The sequence below is a fragment of the Balaenoptera ricei genome, chromosome 1 (genome assembly GCF_028023285.1).
Source record: "Balaenoptera ricei isolate mBalRic1 chromosome 1, mBalRic1.hap2, whole genome shotgun sequence".
Taxonomy (NCBI): Eukaryota; Metazoa; Chordata; class Mammalia; order Artiodactyla; family Balaenopteridae; genus Balaenoptera; species Balaenoptera ricei.
The window spans coordinates 104479968-104500712 of NC_082639.1; the positions used below are offsets into that span (position 1 = coordinate 104479968).

Below are 20745 nucleotides of genomic sequence, written 5' to 3' on the forward strand. Positions count from 1 at the left end.
CCAAGGACAGTCATTCCTCAAAGCACCAGCTCCTGGCACTGATCCTCCAGCAACAGGTTTCATACATGCCTGGTGGTGGTGGTGGTGGAGCTGGAGCTTGCAGCTCTTCACATTGTTGTGTTTTCTTCTTTCCAGGGGTTACAGCAACAGTTTGTGGGGGCTAAAATAAGAATAATTAAAAAAACAATTGAAACATCCAGCTGAGAGATGCTTTCATTCAATGCTGGTATAATGGGACTCTGACGGGATTCCGGGATTCTGAAATTGTATGATTATGTTCACACCACAAAATCATTTGCTAATATTAGGATCAAATAAATGGGTTTTGTCTGAGGAAGGAAAGAAGTTAATGGGTATGGACACTTTTCAGTTTTTCCTAACAGAGCCCACTGAGAAATTGCCAGGAAAGAGATGGGAAGATGGGGCATCTTCTCTTCTCTTCTGTGTCACCCCGGGGTGACACAGAATCATGCCATTCTCCCTCTAAGAATCCTTCAATGGTTCTCCCACAACCTTCAGGATAAAACCGAAACTCTTGAGCTCAGCACCAAAGAACATTCTGGCTCCCGCCTTTCCAGCTCGTGTTGCTGCTCTCCACTTTGCATGTATGACCTGAGAGCACTGCCCTACCCCGTGGTGTGGTCCTGGACGCAATACTTCTATTCTTTGACCTCCATGTCTTCGTACGTCTTTGCCCCCTTCTTGAGAATACCACTCTGTCCCTCTCCCCAGTCAGGTTTTGCCCAGGCAATTCATCCTCAGCCTTCAGCACATTACTTACCCTGCCTGATAACATCTTCCCGACTCCCGTCTCTCCATCCTATTCTGCTCAGGAGCAGGTTAGGTGCCGTATTTATAGCTTCTCCTGCAAGCTCAGCTGACTGTCCTCACAGCGCTCATCATGCTAAATTGAAACCACCTTTGACTTGACTGCCATTTCCCCTTTAAAGGTTAACCACAATGAGGAGGAGAGAGGATGGGTCTTGTTCATTACAGTATCGCCAGCACCTGGTACAGTGCCAGCACATGGTAGGTGCTAAAATAACATGGTGATTAAGTTATCAGTAGCCCTCCTTGTTCCAGATGTTATTTATTGCTCCATGGCTGAAAAGTGGGTTCTATCATCCCCTCTGTGTGTGGCAGGTAGTTGGGGGTTTCATAAAGCCCCCATCACATGGATGCCCTTTAATGCTGTGCCTGGGGGCCTGGATCCCACCCTCACCCATTAAATCCCAGCAGGCAGTGTTCCCTTGCTACCAGTATTTATGCGATTTTTTTTCTTCATGTTTTATAAACGTGAAAATTAAGTTGTTCAGCAAATCATTCGGCCAACTAAAGACATTCTAGCATATGCCTACCTCAGAAGTCAACGTAGCTTCTAAGACAGGTTTCTCACTAACCACCTGTGGGACGTTAATAAGCTGCATGTTTTCCAAATAGTGCTGGTGCTGCCTTTTCCAATCCAGGCTGTCGTACATCAAACAGGCAATATTTTCAAAAATGTTGGTGCCCAATTCCAGCTACAGGTGAGAGAATTCATGACAATTAGTCCTTAGTTTCATATTGTTGGAATCAGATGCATGATTTGTATCTCCCTTATAGCCAAACCTATCACTTTTTACAGGGAAGCCCTTCCCCAGATGGTCCCCAAACCACTGAATCCCAGTCATGGTGACCAAGTCTTCATTTGCTGAACACTTCGGGCCCTTCTTGTTCACCACAATGCAGACTGTTCCCTTTGGAGGGCCTATGGCTGCCTAGTATTGTTAAGAGCCTAATTAATGCTTCAACGAGGTGAAAAGTGCCCTATTCATTCATTTCAGCAATGTGGCCTATTTTCTAGGTATCTCCATTCCTAAAGCAACTCATTAGATAGGTAATTTCCATATCCTCAGCCCAAGACAAGCTGGGGATGAGCTCTTGCTTGGCGACAGACACAAGAATCGCAATGGAAATCACCCTCTCGGCTTTGCGCACCATCCCCACAAGTCCACTGCAGTATGTGTGCAATCAGGATTCCTTCCTTTCCTCACCTGTGCTACCTTTAGGGAAAAAAAACCCTAAGACATCCTGATAGACTAGTACTACTATAATACCCACAAGTTTTATGATCTGGCAAGCGGGTTATGGATCAGATACCTCTATTACCTAGGCTTTCATTTCCAGAAGTGGAAAAGCACTGTTATCACTAGGTGTGTCTGCTTGAAAGCAAAGAAGGACTAAATAGGCTCCTCCTATGTCCAAGCCACAGCGGTAAGGTAGGGCGAGAAAGCACCTGGTGGGAGCCAGTGAATCACAGTCTGGCGTGAGACCAGGCAAGTGCCAAACCTCGCCCATCCTCACAGCACAGCTGTCAGTCTGGACTTCACGTGTCCCCTCTAAGACAGGATTCTTCAGTTAAGCTTCAAGCTGATATTCTTTGCCCACATTCTGGCATATAAACATATTTTGGTTTGTTTGTATTTATAAGAAATATAGTAAAAGCTTCTGCCCTATTATCCCTTAGGGTAACTAGCTAATGTCTTTTTAAATCAAATGGCAACTCGCATGTTAAAAGCCAGATAATTATTTCAGCAACCAAGGGCTTAACTTGAGATGTCGCAGATGTCGTTCATAGGTGGTTAGCACTTCTTGATGGGCATTTATTTGATATAAAGCTTTCGTTACCTGGGTTCAGCAGAAATACAGCTTGCCTGCTTGCAGCCAAGGGTACTAATGCTTTCCTTCTTCCAGAGAGGAAGAAGGACTACGAATACTTGGCTGGCTCCTGGCTCGGATGTGAGGCCATTATCGACTTACAGATATAGCGGAGAGTGCGACACCATGTATCTACACCATGTATTTAGGCTACTGGCATTAGAAATAGGTTTATTACTTTTATATTTCGTAAGTAATCCCAAGTTGAAAATGAATTTTGACCTTCAATATTAAATCCAATGGCCTTTTCTTCTGTAACCCAAGTCTATTACTGAATCACTTTCAAGGCTTTCTTTCCCCGTCATCCTCCGTGCTGGGCTGTTCACTCACAAACCATACCTTACAGAGGCATGCCTTGGCCGAAAAGTCTACTGCAGTTGGACCCAGACTGCAGCCCTGGCGTGAAGGAGATGTTCAATAAATATTTGCAAAGTGACCGATAGAAGATCGGTGTGTCCAGTTGGGCAGCATAGCTAAATGGTCTCATTCCTCACTTACCTTCATGGCCCAACTAGAGACCCTAGACATTAATCCTCTAGTTCTGAAGTCAGTATTTCAACGAAGCTGATACTATTTTTTTCAACATGAAATTTATGAACTTTAATTGCCATTTAAACTCTTCCACTCTCTATTTTTAAAAAGGAAAATATAGTCACATTTACTGTCTTTAAAAATGGAGGGATTAAAATCTTCTGATGAACACTAAGTTGTTAACACTGGAATAAGAAACAGGATGCTGGGAATGGTGCTGGGTCTTTTGGAGCTGCAATTGTGTGCCTTGCTGTTCACATCTATGTACTGATGATGCAACAGAATGTCTTCTACGTTGGGCTCAATGCACATCAGCTCTTCTCAGTCTATGCCTGGGGAGTAAATAAGACACATGGAAGGCAGCCCTAGTTAGAGCAGGAGCAAAAGGTTCTTGGTTTGAGGCTGCCTTAGAAGACTCTTGGTATTGCCTCCTCTGAATTAGAATTCAAGATCTGTATGGCTGGGATCTCCTAGGCCTTATTGAACCAAAATTGCATATAAGTTCTTTACAAGGTATGTGGCCAGAACTTGGCCCAAATGAGAGGAGGACTGTTTCCACAAAACTTAAATTTGTGGATGTGGGTTTTTAAGTTAGGCATAGATTTTTATGTTCTCAGGAGAAGAGCTGGTCTATTATAGAGCAAGAGTAGAAAGCTGTCTTTCAGATGGTGTTTCAGGATCCCAGGGATATGACCTCTTTCTCAAACATATCTCACGTTTGCTGGGCATAATCTGGAATTCCAATAAAATAGGATGGAATAGTCATGGTATGACGGTACCTGGTATGCCAGTATCTCTGGGATAGAGAAACACGGCCCAACTTAACACGAAGTAGTAGAGGACAGATGGACTCTTTTCTGAGCTCAGGTTTAGAGGCAGGGGAGTGAAAGACAAAGCAGGAAAGAGGAAGATATCTAGATGAAGGAGTGGGACGACACAAAGCAAAGAGAGTCCACAGTAACCAGTTCTGCCTACAACAAGCTCTGCCTTCAGCCACAGCTTTTCTATGTTCAGCGTTGCTTCCACATATAGGTCAAGGCTTATATTTATTCTTACTATTGCCAAGGTACCAGACTTAAGTGTTCTGTTTCTACGTGGTGACATCTAACGCCTTATGTTGACAGTCTCTGTAACTCAAACTGATCTCTCCATTGCTACTAATTCAAATCCTGCCCATCCTTCAAGGTCCAGATCTAGGCTTCCCTCCTCAGTGTTTTCACTTACTTCACCCGGTGCACATCCATTTCAAGGTAACAGAATCAGAGACTCTCATAGTGAGAACTGTCCACGCTCCAATCCATGGCCGTGGGCAGCCTACCCTTTGGCTCGGAAACTGCTCCCGGTTTTGGTGTCATTCTCCTCCTCTTACACAAGGTTTGGTTGTTTGTTTGGCAGCTACCCACAGTCATTGCCCACAGACACCTATCCCCCTCCTCCACCCTGCTTTTCCCGGCTCCCTTCACGGCACACTTGATGTGGTCCATCTCCAAGACTCTGCTTTCGGTTCAATTCCCTTTAATGCTGATATATATCACCCTGCAAGGGATTCAACACTCCTGAGCCCCTGTTTGTTGGGACAGGGGGTCAACCAGAAAGAGACCTGAGAGGTCTCTTTTTTTTTTTTTTACAACAGGAATGCCTGGATAACTTCCCCAACAACGATAAATAGTTACTCAATGTTCTTTTTAAAAACACCCGCATGTATTTAGCATTTGTTACTTTTCAAAGCATCCCATGTCTTCTTTTTCTGAATTAACAGGAAACTTAGAGTGTGTTTCACATAACACATAGGTGCGTGGCACCTTGAACACTGTCTCTCTGTTTCATGGTTTTGGTCTTGCCTCTCTGCGAGCACCTCAATAGCAGGGGCCAATAAATACTCTCAGGAAATGTCTACTAACTGTTGGGCTGGGGTCAAGTCATTCTATTAAGATAGACCTTGCTGGGAAAATACATGAAAAATACAATTTTGGCAATAAAAGCAAGGGCCTAGAAGAACAATGTTTTGAACTGATACATAAAAAAAAAAGACAATGTAATTTGACAAACTGTAAAATTTACTATCTTCACAATTAATGTATATTAAGACTCTACCACCTAGAACATTGTTAAGGTATGAAGCAAAGCCACGTCACCAAATAAAATAACTACCATCCTTTATCTTCATCTCATCTTATTCCTTTGTCATTAATTCATACACTAAAAGCTGAAGAATCAGGCTATAGCCATTATTGGGCGTTCAATGTGATCACTGTCTTGGAGATAAAGGAACCTAGCACAAAGCCTTCTCTGTAGACAGTGATTAATAAATATCTGTTGAATGAATGAATGGAGTAAATGGAACCACAGTGTCAAATGTTCAAACTAGTCACTCTCATTAATGCGTGTACTAACCAACATCTCGCTGTCCGACCAGTCGGAAGGAAACTTGTCAGCCTTGACCATGTATTCAAGCCGAGCGACATCAAAGAGATTTGTTTCCGGTTTCTCATTATTCAGGATTGGTTCCAAGTACTTCCAGAAGATTTCAAGTTCTTTTATGTCATTCTCTTTCTTCAATTTTTCAGCTTCTATATCTAATAAGAGCAACATGTTTATACTACAAAATGAGAGTGTCGAATTTCTTCCCACTTTAAGTGTTTGTGGTGAGTCATGTGCATTGCACGATGTCTGTACAGTACCAGAAAATGCAAATAAAGAAATGTAATTTTGGGAAGTGTTTGGACCTAGACTATATAGTTAAATATCAGAGGATTTTACTCCTGAAATTGTTATTAACTATGAGCTTTTTCCACCCCTTTATTTTATAGTTGAGGCCCAGAAAGATTATAAGGTCACACATTTGGGGAGCTAAATATGGTCAATACTTCCATCACTCTGAGACTGTATCTATATAGGAGCAGTTTTTCTGCCAGATCACTTTTTGACTATTTTAGCATTTGTTTGCTGCATAACTGGTTAGAAATGCAGTTGATCCAGTTCTCCTTCCCACGTGGGTAAAAACAGACTGGATCCATGATTTCTGCTTCAGTTAACTTTTGGTCACATTGAAATAGTTACTGGCTTCTCTGGGCATTTGTGCTCTGACTGTATAAAATAATGACGGTTTTCCATAAAGTTACACTTGACAATTTGCCTGACATGGTTTGGTTTTTCCATCTATAACTAAATAGGTTCTACTACTAAGATCTCACTATTCTACTGTAAAGTCTCTTTTTCTATGATTTTATTTTTATATATTAAATATTTTTAACACAAAGACTATGGAGTTTATGCAGCATTTTCTCACTGGCTTCAATAATAAGTTATTGAATGTTACAACTAGCCTTTGAGACAGAAATAGCTAGGTTTGAATCTCAACTCTTTTACATAATAGCTGCCTCTAGACAGGGTCGTTTTTGGTAAAATGGAAATAATAAAACATACTTCCGAGGGTTGTCATGGAAACTACATGAATCAACACATTTAAAGCCCTTAGCATTGAGGCTAGTCCCAAGGCCTGTGCCCAATAAATGGTAGCTATTATTATTATCAGGGGTAGCCATTTCTAACCTGGAACAGCAATTTAAAAAATGTTGTGTTATAGAAATCCGGATGCGGCTGTATAAGTTACAAAGCCCTGTGAAAGGATATTACTAATAAATGACAAAAAAGCACAATAGCATATGGCAAAAAGAGCTTGGACTTCCAGGTCACGCAGGCTTATACCGCATCCTAATTTTACTATCTGAAGTAGACAGTAGACTTTGTTCCCATCCCACAGAGGGAGTCTAGTACGATTCCCTTAGATGAAGACCCTGAGGTCTGAATAGTAGTGTAGTGGCTGAATAGTAGTGTAGTTGGGACTTCATCCCACAGCTTCCTGGTCTAAGGCCTGGAAGATAAGCGTCCCCTCTGATTTATCAGAATAAGCCAGTAGCAAAGCTGAGCAAGAATCCAAGGCTATGACCTCCCTTGGGCCATTTGGTGACTGTGGCTTCTGGCAGAATAGATTATCTACAGATGGTCCATCCCATTCACGCTTTAGGTAAAAGTTATAGAGCAAAATTCCTGAGAAATATAGTTGGATAACCAAGTCTATGTTCTCTGTGGCTACACAGGGATAGAAACACAGGGTATGATTTGAATTTGCAAAATTTACAACACCTGGCTAGTGCAAGTGGCATAAATAGCAACTCAAAGTCTCGAAAGGATTTAATAATGTATGTATTGTATGACTATGGTTTGGGCAGAAAATTGTATTTGTACCTTAAGGACAGTGGGTAATATTGAAGGATTCAGTAAGTTGTGTAGCAGACTGCATACCTTCTGGCTGAAGAAAACTTTCCTGCTGCTGGCTAACTGCTGCCAGGTGTGTCTGCAGAGGTTCATAATTCTCTGATGATATTTTAATCACGCTGCTTATGGGAATGCCCAGCTCAGTCATGATCGCTAATAACTGAGGATTGTTGAAGCCCACAACTATAATGTAATGCTGGGCACCGTCATCTGGCTCATCGTCTGTTCAAAATACCGTAGAGAAGAGCAGCCGTCATTTTAAAAGAGAACAGGTTGCACTCAGCCAGTTCAATGGCTCTATACATTATGCATGCGTTTGTCATCCCTCGGGCTTGCCAAAAGCAGTCCGGTTGGCTGGAATGCAGTCATGTTGACTGGTTTTCATTATTGCCCTTCCAGTAAGAAGGCTGCGGCCATTTTACAAAATATTAAATCACTTTTGCAAATGAGACATAGGCGTAATAGGAGGACAAACATACAGAGGGCCTGTCGTCATGGAAAATGTGTGCTTGGGTTTTTCTAAAAAAAAAAAAAAAAAAGTCTAGGCTGTAATTTTTCTTGGTTCTAATCTCTTTTGAGCAACATCTGGCTTTACTCCTGAATTACAAGTAGCTGCAGCTTTGTGGTATTTTATATGCAGAGGTGTTTACAGAAGAGGGAAATATTGACTATGAACAAACTCCCTACCAAAGCATTCTGTGTGTTTATGCCAATAGGTGTGCATGCTGAGTATGGGCTATGTAGCAACTATATATTTATTGTATTCAAATTAAAAAATATATATTGCTCACTTTCCTAACATTTTTCTCCTCAATTTTGTCCTGGCTATACTGTTCTATAAGTGTCAAAACATGAGTTTATATTAGAATGTGAGATTCTGGGGGGTGACAATAATTGTTGTACTTTAATATCAATACTAGATGGTACACAAAAACATGATGTCTCACAATGGTTCATCAAGATCAATTTAAAAATAGAGCAACAGGTGCACAAACTTTTTATCTTCAAGTAGTGATTTTTCTTCAGCCACTAAAACAAATCAGTATTGATACTGCTCACGGAATCCATAATATAATTGCTTCTATGTCTAGTGGGTTTAGAGCAGAGATATATTAGGGGAGTCAAACTGTCAAAGGATGTGAAGAGGTGCCATCTCATTTAAATACGATGCAAATAAAAAACAGTAGCTCCACTTGGGTTCATGGGAAGGCGGCAATGAATTACTCATAGCTGCCCAAGTCAAATCATTTTTTTATATGAATAATCTAAATGAAAGAAAATTCTGGTTGTTCTATCTAGGACAGATGGTGGGAGAAGCTGAGGTCAGGAAGACACGTGCTCTGAGTCACAAGTTAACAGGTCTGATTTTATTACCACTGTATTACACTCGTGACAATAATCACTTTTTACTTTGCCTTATAAGTGTTTCTGACTTTCTCAAATGTTCCCAACAAGATAGTAAGCTCCTCGGTGGCACAGTCAGCTAGTTAATTCATCTTTTATCTGCACTATGAAAATGTGCCTATAGAAAGACACATGCTAAAGAAATATTGGCTGAAAACAAAAATGTATTGCAAATAGAAATATTTTTCTATTAGGGTGTCATGGGGAGTATAGGATTTATGCTTTTAGAAAGGTGAAAAGGCTGGGGAAGATTAAGCATAGTGTTTGGAATGATGAATTTTCAAGTTTGTAGGTCATCAGGCAACAAGTGAAAGGAGCATCTTACTGACCAATGTAATGTTTGGTGTCATCCTCTTCTCCCCTTCTTACTAACTGGGTGGTCTTTTTTACTGCTGTGTTTGCCTCAGGCTGGTCCTTTCCCTTTCCTTTGGCAACCTTGGCCATTGGGTACTTTTTCTCCTTGGGAGATTTTGCTTTCCCTTTATCCTTTTCTACCTTAAATCTGTCTTCTATCACCTGGAAAGACAGAATACTTTTGATTAAACCATACAGTGAGCAGGCAATGGCTTTTCTACTGTCAGGTAAATTAAATCTTTATTTCATTCAATCACTCCTTTACTCACTGATTCATTCTTCAAGCCAGGATAGTGGAGATTCCAGGTTGAGCCTAAGCTGTGAGAAGGCACATCAAGCACAAAGACTAGAGGGGTGGATGCTAGGAGACTGTCACACACACACATCTTTCTGGAAGGGAATTCATCTTAAAGGAGCCCCCCTTGGCCTAATAAACAACCTCAGTTAGTGGCTGGCAGGGAGAGTGGTGGATTCTGAGTACATTGTGATGGCAGGGACTTAAGTTTATCAAGTAGCCTAACCCTGGGGTCTCTATCTGGGTCTAACAAAGGTTTTCCTTTCAAACAATTGCCAAAACCTTTGGACATTATGTCATAATGTAATTACACTTTCCATTCATGTGTTATAAATACATATAGGTTGAGTTCATTGAAATGACGTGGTAGTATTGGACCATACAGAAGATCCAGAATATGCTTATGTTATTTATCTTTCCCATGTTCAACAAAGTTGGGCACAAAAATAACTAAACTAAATTACTGTAGCAACATTGGGGGTTCTGTATTTTCCTGAGGCCATGAAACCAAATTTGAAGAACTCAGTCCTAAGACGTTAGAGACAAGGAAAGTAGAAGATATATTGCTTTGGCACCCAGCTAAAAGAAGGTAGCACAGGAGGGGAGAGGAGCGTCTGCCTCCTCTACGTGGCTTCTGGATGTTGACGGTTCCAGAGAACCCAGTTTTTTGGGTTTTTTTTTTAATCTTTTTCACCACTCCCCGTGGCATGTGGGATCTTCGTTCCTCGAAAAGGGATCGAACCCACGCCCCCTGCAGTAGAAGCGTGTGGTCTTAACCACTGGACTGCCAGGGAAGTCCCAAACCCAGTTTAGCTATAGCACCCGGAGGAAGCATCAGAGGTGCCCATGGACCCTCTGTGCATGCCTGGCACCTGTGGCTCCAGTGGTGGGGAAACTCGACCTCCCCACCACCTGCTCCTCAACAGAGGGAAATATCAGTGGAGGCTGCAGATGTCACTAATAGCCTTGGATAGAGGCAGCAAGGAAAGCACAAGGGAAAGTACAGAGGTATGAAAAGCCCCAGTGTTTCTCTCTGCACCAGATACAAATTGGCCCATAAAAATAGGGTCGGCATATGCCAATGCATAAATATGGAATCTCAAGAAACGGTACTGATGAACCTAGTGGCAGGGCAGGAATAAAGACGCAGACGTAGAGAACGGACTTGAGGACACACTGGGGAAAGGGGAAGCTGGGATGAAGTGAGACAGTAGCATTGACATATATACACTACCAAATGTAAAATGGATGGCTAGTGGGAAGCTGCTGCAGAGCACAGGGGGATCAGCTCGATGTCTTGTGACCACCTAGATGGGTGGAGTAGGGAGGGTGGGAGGGAGGCTCAGGAGGGAGGGGATATGGGGATATATGTATACATATAGCTGATTCACTTTGTTGCACAGCAGAAACTAACACAACATTGTAAAGTAATTATACTCCAATAAAGGCATGAAAAAAAATAGGGTTGAGCTCTATCCCCTTGAGTTCCTACTCTACTGGGGAAGAAAGAGATAAAAGCATATGAACAGGGAAACAAAAGTATGATTGAAAATTTTCATGAATTTTATGAAGGATAAAACCCAATGTAGTAATAGACACACAATTCACCACTCGCTAGTAAGCTGGTGATGGAAGGCCTCTGAGGGAGTGACGTTTGAGTGAAGACCTCAAGGATGAGGAGCATCCATGTGAGAAGCAGGGGAAAGGTGAAGTGTGTGCCAGAGGCCCTGAGTTATAAAGGAGATGGGTATGCGCAGGGAACTGAAAGGAGGTGAGTATAGCAGGAGAATAGTGGGCAAGGGAGAGAGTGGCCAGGATGAGGCGGGGAAGGCAGGGCATGGGCCAGGTCATCCAGGGCTTTGGTGGGGGCTGGTTCACAAGTTTATATTTTATTAAAAATGCATTGGAAAGACCATAAAGGGTTTAAATGGAGGACTACTGTGATTTTGCAAGACAGGAAACCAGAAGACCAGTAAGGAAACTCTAGCAATAGTCCAGATAAGACCTAACAGTAACTCAGTTTAAAGTGTTGGTAGAGTGGAGAAATGTAGATGGATTTAAGATCTATTGTGGATGCTGAAATTACAGGGGTTGAAAGATTAGAGACAAGGAATGAAGGAGGAGGCAACAACGATAATGCTCTGGATTTAGTTTGAATAACAAGTTGGTTGATGGCGCCACTCACAGAGACAGAAGCATTGGGGTGAGAAATAATTTTTACTTAAGGTGGGCGGACTATTCAGAAAGATCTTGTTAAATCCGAGATGCTCCTGAGATGACAAGGAGACAATTGAATACACATGTTCTCCTCTCAGAAGAGAGTTGTGGCTGGAGTTACAAATTCAGGTGTGGGTAACACAGAGATAGTAGTTAACTGCACAGGAAGAGATTAGACCCCCCTGGGGAAAGAGGTCTCAAGAAATATGAGAATTGAACCTGGGATCACGCTGGAAACTCCAATACTTACCAACTGGGTATAGGAGGGGATGTGGGTAAAAGAGAGAAGTGACTTAGAAGGTAGGAAAAATTACAGAGTATGCAGCTAGAGAACCAAGGGACTGAAAAGTATGGGGAGTTACAGGCGACATTATGGGAGCAGTTATGGTGGAGTGTGGAGGTAGTGAACACAGAGGCAGGAACAGTTGGGTGACCACTTGTGTGGACAACGGTTTCAAGAAGTTTCCTTGTGAGCACTATGCACAATAGCCAAGACATGGAAACAACCTAAATGTCCATCAACAGATGAATGGATAAAGAAGATGTGGTGCATATATACAGTGGAATACTACTCAACCATAAGAACGAACGAAATAATGTCATTTGCAGTATGGATGGACCTAGAGATTATCATACTAAGTAATGTAAGTCAGAAAGAGAAAGACAAATACCATATGATATTACTTATATGTGGAATCTAAAATATGGCACAAATGAACCTATCTATGAAACAGAAACAGACTCATGGACATAGAGAACAGACTTGTTGTTGCCAAGGGGAAGGGGGTGGGGGAGGGAGGGAGTGGGAGTTTGTGGTTAGCAGAGGTGAGCTATTATATAGAGAATGGATAAACAACAAGGTCCTACTGTATAGCACAGGGAACTAGATTCAATATCTTTTGATAAACCATATTGGAAAAGAATATTAAAAAATGCATGTATATATGTATAACTGAATCACTTTGCTGTATAGCAGAGATGAACACAACATTGTAAATTAACTATACTTCAGTAAAAAAGTAAAAAACAAAACTAATGTAAATGCATTAAAAAAAAAAAGAAAAAGAGAACAGCCTTAAAAGAAAAAAAAAAAAAAGACGTTTGTTTGTAAAGGGGAACTGGGGATCTGAGATTGTTCAGTGGATGAGTGGGCGGAAGGGGAGTAAAACGTCAAGCTATGTACGTATGTAAGTAAAGTCAGGAGATACTGTGTTTGCAGGCTGATGGAATGAGCCAGCAGAGAGGGGGACATTGAAAACACGGGGGAGACTAAAGTTCTTGAGGAGAAAAGATGGGATAAGATGAAGAGAATGTGTCAATAACTGGACTTTGATAGGAAGAAAGGCAATTTCTCAGTTTAATGAAAGGAGCAAAGATGGGATGAGTGGCTGGGTGTAGGTGCAAGAAAGAGAGAGGTCTTGATGGTGTTTGGGGAATGTTTCAATGTTTTCAAGTGAAGGATGAGGCAAGGTTATCAACTCAAGATGGGCAGGTATGAGGTAGGAGGTTTGACTAGAGAAGAGAATGTGAGTCATCTCAGAAAGTGGGAGAGCAAGCTTACTGAAGAAATATGGTAGAACTCTCTGCCAACGTGGAGAGCTTATTGGAAATTTTGAGATTGTTCATTGAAAATGAAACCAGAGCCCAAATCAGTGCCCCTGACTCCAATCAGCTAGGAGGTACCAGTGAGACTCGTGCAAGCAGGCGCTCTCCCAGCCACACCTTGGATCATGGTGATTCCACTAGAGGGAAAAACACCTGTGCAGCTGTGAGGTGGACAGCTAGCCTCACCACAGAGAAGTCCCAACTTGGCCAAAAAAAAATCTGCCAGAAACTTCTACAGCTATCATTTGAAATAAAATCGCAGGGTGATCTTTAGAACTGAAGAGAAGAAACCGTTTTAGATTAAATTATTGTGAAGTTCACCTTCATTCATTTCATTCACCTTTATACATGCATTCATATTCCATCATTCCAAAAAACATTTCCTGACTGCAGGGGACATTTGTGTCACAGTAAGGCAGTAAAAGGGCCCTCTGGCCCTGCAGGCTCTCCTAGGTGGGGTGTAGGACCTGTGCAGACACATAGCTTTCATTGCTTTGGAGTCTCTCTAGCAAAGATTGGGGTTCTATAAGGTAAGCAACTTCCTGAGCCCTTTCTCCTGTAAGGTTTCTTAGGATCCTAGAGAAAGCAAGGCTGATCACAACCAAAATTTCAAAGTAAGTGGTAACTTAGCAGAGACACAGCTATACAGCGTGATACATGCTTTCCAGACGTCATCGTCTTTAATTTGTTCTCACAAAGCAACATGCCAAATCGGTAATTTTATTCCCATTGTATAAATTAAGACCCACAGTTTCCCTCACAAACACACAGCTGTGGTAGAGACACAAGTTGGTGTGACTCCAAACCTCAAACTCATTTTATTTCCATGGTTCTCCTGTAGCCTCAGCCTTCAACGTCCTCGCAACCTTCTTTACCATGCTTGTCTGCCCTCTCTCTACTCCATCTTTCCAAGGGCTGAATAATACTAGCTGAATGCTCTTCTGTTTCTCCGTGTACTTCACCTCCCTCAGCTCCTTTTTCTGCTCCATGCCCTCTTTCCCTCTCTTTCTTTTTGCCTTTGTATTCCCTTAGCAAGGCCACACTTGGTACCCTGGAGACAAGCATCTTTTAAACTAATTTCCAGTAACATTGAAATTAGTAATATCAATCTCCCTCCTTTCACAAAAGCATTTAAAAAGTACTTCTAGACCTACTAGAGAATGGACTTGAGGACACGGGGAGGGGGAAGGGTAAGCTGGGACGAAGTGAGAGAGTGGCATGGACATGTATACAGTACCAAACATAAAATAGATAGCTAGTGGGAAGCAACCGCATAGCACAGGGAGATTAGTTCGGTGCTTTGTGACCACCTAGAGGGGTGGGATAGGGAGGGTGGGAGGGAGACGCAAGAGGGAGGAGATATGGGAACATATGTATACGTATTACTGATTCACTTTGTTATAAAGCAGAAACTAACACACCATTTTAAAGTAATTATACTCCAATAAAGATGTTAAAAAATTTTTTTAAATAAAATAAAATAAAATAAAATAAAAAGTACTTCTAAATTCTGATTTACTTCTTTAAGTATGTTTTTAAATTCTAAAAATAATCATTATTGAAAAATTGAAAAAAAACATAGAGAACTTACAAAAATCACAATTCCACCATCCAGAGAAGATGAGTGAAGAGGCTATTATAAATGCATTCTTTCAAATTATGTTTAGGCATCATTTTAATGTAATCGTTATTGTTGTCTCTGTATAACCCAGTGTTCTGCATTTTCCATTTAACAGTGGATGTATGTTTAATTGGTAGCATATCAAGAAGTACTGCTATGTAAAGTATTTCTCATAGCGACTATATATGCGATTTCCTGGTGTGCAGAGACACTAAATGGTGGAGAACAGAAGCAAATGGAAGCACCTGGGTCCTCCTGGGTGCCAGGGGCAGGCAGAGAAGTCCTTGGTAAATTTCTGAACATGTTCTTTGCCCTACCCAGTCCCCACTACTCCCCTGTGCCTGACTCTAGTGGTGGTCTCCCTACTCCTCTCCTGTATCCAGTCTGTATCTCCCAACCTCCACACCTGAGCTGAACCAGGACAGTCCCTTTGTTCCTCTGCTTCTGAACAATGATTGACTACTTGGCCCCTTAGAATTCTACTCTGGTCAAAAGGTCCATCCTTTTCTACTAAGTCCCAATTGCAGGAAAATCACCTCCTATCTCCTTCCCTTTCCCTCTCTTCTCTCACATTCTGAATAAGCCCCTCCCCTCTATGGGTTTACGTCTTGGGATTTGAGGGCGAGAGTGGGGAGAAGTGAACCAGGTTTGCTGAGCCCCCTCCTAAATCATAAGCTAAAATTTGTTCAACACCAACCTCTTTTGCCTTTCTTGCTTTTGGGTAGCATAACATGCGTGTTCCCATTTAGGGTCATCTACTTACAACTGAAAGAACTCAGAGGAAACTCTTGCCAATTCGAGATAAAAATTTAGGAGGTGTGTATCTAACAGGCCCCTCTTTCTACCGTGTTTGGGGAACACATGCTCCCCAGCATATGAAGGGAGAGTCAAGTTCCTTACAGAGTACATTTTCTTTAAAATGCACTGTGTACCAAAAGCATCTGGATGCCTCCTCGTCCTGTGGGAAGGCTTTGGGTAGGCATGGAGATTTCTTACCAGTTAAGCTACATAGCAGATGTGGGGCTCTTGTCTTAGCAAAAAACAAAAATGTATTAGGGTTTCACACACTCGCTTGAGTATTAACGTGACACCTACCTAGGATCCTTAATCTTGTTATTCCTACCTCTTAAAGGGAAAAATACAAAATTTTCCCTCTCTGGAATTGGGCAACCTAGTTATTTGATGCTTCAAAAATATTTTAGACTGTATTTTATTTCTAAATTACTTCTTAATACCAAAATTCAAATACCTTGATGGGTATTCATTCTGTTGTTCTTCACAGTGAAAGGGAAGTAAATGGTAAAAGTCAGTGGAACTGGTGGTAAATACCTATACTTCCTCTTACTTTTATAGATAATAGCACATCTACATATTTGTGTATAACTTTGTGTTTCATATATGTTCTATCATAAGATTCCCACAATAATATTATTAAGGATATAGATAAGAAAAGATGTCACGGCAGTTAAATGACTAAGTCACTCCACTATTATGTGACTTATGAGAAAGAGGGTCTATCTTCTGAGTGCTACTCAGTTCTCTTTCAAGATATCACTCTATCTCATAAACAATCTATTGGTCACAGATGATGAGAGGACAATAGATGGACTAAAAGAAATGTATGGTGTCAAGTAAGTTTGAGAGACAATAGATTAAACAATATTAAAGAGATTTGTTTTCATGAAACTCCTCCATCTTTAATAAGCTAATATAAAGTTAATTTGAACAGGGGGCCATTTGTTATCTTTTTTAATGGAGAACTGGGTCTAAATGGTTCCAGAACCTATTTTGGAAAGAAAAGGTTGTGGAACATTTGGGGGCCCAATTAATCCATTTCTATAAACGTATGCTAAGGAAATTATCCAAAATATGAAGAATTGTATATGGTAAGGTTGTTCATCACAACATTGTTTATTATGAAACAACACAGAAATAATGGAAATGTTCAACAGTAAAGGAACTTTAAGAAAAGTATGGTAGTCAATAGAATGTCACCTAGCCAATAACAACGATAGATGTGGATGCTGTGATAATGAGAAAAAATCATGGTGTATTTTAATTGAAAAAACTGGATTAAAATTTCTTTTTACAATGATTACAGCTATGTAAAGAAATCCACAGAAACAAAGGAAATATACCAAAATGTTAACATTAGTTATAACAGGGTTATGGCATTATGAACATTTTGTTTTTCCTTTTCTATATTTTCTATTTCTTTCCCCTCCCTGCTTACCTGCCACATAGAAAATATAATATATGGGACTGAGTTAGGAGCTTGCTTTTCTAGAGAGTGGCTGAGGTGTAGAAAACGTAAGCCTACGAATATACTGGGTTCACTTGACCAAATGATGCAATCTAAAGATTGCACAAAGTCCTGGGGTGCCACATTGCCATCTTCAGGGTGCAATTCTTCATCCACAGACTCTGAACATGGCCCTGTCTGTGTGTGGTGGTGGTGAGGGGGTGGGTCTGATGTCTACCTGATGTCTGTCTCCCGCACGATCCTACGTGATTTAGAGGTTTTAGCAGCGGATCAGCCAATGCTATCCAACTTCAACATCCAGAAGGGCAGAGAGAAGGGCTAAGGATGTTTGAAATAATCCCAGGAAGTCTCTTTCTAAGAGATTCCCCCAGAGACCAGCTCATTTCTGGGCAGGGGGTTGGGACTGGCTAAGAAGTCAGGATTCCCTTGGGAATTGGTGGTTGGTTAGCTCAGTGGCCTTTGTCTTTGGTGGGCTTTGTTCCTTTCTTTGACCAGTCCCCCCCGCTTAACCTCAGGATGTTTTATGCAACATGGAATTACGTGATATAATTAGCGAGTTGGTAGATCCCACTGAGCAAAGCCATTTGCTCCTTTAAAGAAGCATCCCTGGGAAGTTCTCTACTGATTGTGAGCCAAGAGTGCTGTTTTGCGTAATTATTGAGACACACTCAGAAGGGGTATGTACAGTGGTTAAGAACATAATCTTAGAGTCTGACAGTTCTGGATTTAAATCCTGAGTAGCTATTTAGCCTTGGGAAAGTTACTTAGCTTTTCACACCCTCAGTTTCCCCATCTGCAAATTGAGAATAATACTCTGTAACTCATAAAGTCATTTAAAACATTAAATGTTAAAGCATATGTAAAGAGTTTAGTATAGTGGCAAGCAGTCAATAATGGTAGCTAATTACTATTATTAGCTGCTGTTAACTGTAGCTATTTGTATTTCAAAATACTGCTCTAGGGCTTCCCTGGTGGCGCAGTGGTTGAGAATCTGCCTGCTAATGCAGGGGACATGGGTTCGAGCCCTGGTCTGGGAAGATCCCACATGCCGCGGAGCAACTAGGCCCGTGAGCCACGACTACTGAGCCTGCGCGTCTGGAGCCTGTGCTCCGCAACAAGAGAGGCTGCGATAGTGAGAGGCCCGCGCACCGCGATGAAGAGTGGCCCCTGCTTGCCGCAACTAGAGAAAGCCCTCGCACAGAAACGAAGACCCAACACAGCCAAAAATAAATAAATAAATAAATAAAAATAAATAAAAATAAAGGAATTCCTTTAAAAAAAAAAATACTGCTCTATTTTAAATGTGTTTCTTTACATTTTTCCTGAAGTCTGTAAAAAGGTTTCATTAATTAATAGCATCCCAATTAGGAAAGCACTGCTCTAGTTTACAGATAAGCCAGCCAGGGAATCAGTTATAATTTACCCTGAATTGTTGAATTTTGTAGCTCTTCAGATCCAACAGTTTTGTTGGTAGTATCCTCATTTCGATAATCCAGCCTCAAAGAATTCCATCCAGTTAGTGAGGCAAGTTATTCCTTTCCTGAAACCACACGGGTCCCTCTAAACTGAGTTTCTGCTCTTCCTCTATTTGATTTCTTAGAATAGTTTCTGAAGATTTTAACCACAACTGAATCAAAACTAACCAGCCTGTAATTTCCTGGTATGTCCCTATGGCCTTTCTTTTAAAACAAAACACACATACAAAATGGCATTACATTGGCTGGTTTCCAGTGTTTCGGGGTTTTAACTGGAGTAAGCTGGAAAACGTCTGTGAAATTTACCCTAATTTCTCTTTGTCGGTCCTTTGGAGCAGGCTCTGGGTTGTTTGGGCTTCATCATGATATCTGATCAAATTTAGGTGCTTTTAATTTTGAGATGTTTTAAGAAAAGTTTACCAATACCATCTGTCCATATTCTTTACTGCCTGTCTTCCATCTATTCAATTCTAGGACATTGAAAAATAAGGCAACTTGTACTAAGTAGATAAGCCAGAAAGAGAAAGAACTGTTCTGCTTTTATATAAAAGATATGCTAAAAATATCCAAGAAAATATGGACTGGTTATTTGAATTCACAAATTAAAAGCACAGTTAGAATATATTTGGATCTTTTCCTAAAACCTATCCAAATGTTCTGAACTCAACTCAGAGGCACAGACTAGATTTAGTTTGGCTGATTATTTAAATGGGTTAACTTTGCTTGTATTATAGCCATTTTTAATTTTTTGATGATTAAATGTTTTCTTTTAGCTGAATTCTCAATATATTTTAAATATTTTGATTCACAATGAAGTGTTTTGGTTTTAAAAAATGTTTATAATTAATATATAACGTAAAAGTTGGAGTTAAAAAGAAGTAAAAATGTGAAAAATACTGTAATATTCAGATAATGACTAAATTAAAACATGGTCAGAATAGAAACCAAGCAATTTATTTTAAAGTTATAATGAACCTTACAAAAATATATGTGCCCAATACATTGTTTCTCTAAATGTTTGTTAAGTTCATGAATTAACAACAAATTGATAATGATATAACTAAAAATGCAGAATAAATGTTGAGATAATGATGTGCACAAGGAAAACTTATTTCTAAACAAAACACTCTCTTATTCAGATTTTAAGATATAATAAAATCTAATTCGGGATTAATTATATGAAAGAATCATATTCAGAAGTTCTGAAATGCTGAAATACATTTCGAGAAATAAAGTGTATTTTCTTCATTATATGTATATTTGGAAGTAATCAACAAGATGCTTCTGAATATATAAAAGTTTTGAAATATATTCAACTTATTACAATTAGAGGCAGGGATTTGCCTCTCAGAAATTTATATGCTAAAGTCTTCTAAACTGTACTTCTAAGAAATATCTTCCTTGTGTTATTTTTTATAATATTAATTATCCAGCAAACTTTCTTCATGGACAAAGCAAATGCAATGTTAAGCATAGCCTGGACTAAAGTGTTATAAATTATTAAAATTAGTGGAATCTAAAATAATGATATTTTTCACTGTATCTGGCTATTGTAACTATATTCTTAAGAAAAGTTTTGATGGTTAAAACAGAATCAAATATGTAGTATACATTACATTTTTTTCCATTGGGTTAAAAGGACAAGGACGTACTCATATTAGTAGCTTTTGTCCTCACCGTCTCCCTAGTATTTTCTGTAATTACTGCTATGGATATTTTTCAAGCATTCATTTTTAAAAATTCAATTCCAAAAATTCAACAGAGAAGATACAAAACACTCTGGGTTGTACAGATGTAGACATATAACTAGTATTTGAGAGAAAGCAACCACATATATCTCATGTTGATGTTAAAAAGCCGAAGAGACAGTCACTCCCTTTGCAGGAATCTCAGAATCTCACCCGGGGTTCAGAAAGAGGAAGAAATTGGGTAAAGTCCTCTTTCCTTTTTTTCCATTTTCTAAACCACAGCGTGGTGTCAGTTTTACATACTTTATACTTATTTT

The 20745-nt window shown here is 40.3% G+C and overlaps 1 protein-coding gene across 1 annotated transcript in view; it reads right to left on the bottom strand.

Moving 5' to 3' along the window:
- SPAG17 (sperm associated antigen 17) overlaps positions 1 to 20745 on the bottom strand; it is a 220660-nt gene that overhangs the window by 142260 nt on the left and 57655 nt on the right. The window contains exons 5-9 of the mRNA XM_059928865.1: positions 9240 to 9426; positions 7534 to 7728; positions 5623 to 5804; positions 1359 to 1520; positions 70 to 160 (exon numbers count right to left, since the gene is read on the bottom strand). Coding sequence (XP_059784848.1) covers positions 70 to 160; positions 1359 to 1520; positions 5623 to 5804; positions 7534 to 7728; positions 9240 to 9426 — 817 coding nt within the window. The remainder of the gene's footprint in view (positions 1 to 69; positions 161 to 1358; positions 1521 to 5622; positions 5805 to 7533; positions 7729 to 9239; positions 9427 to 20745) is intronic.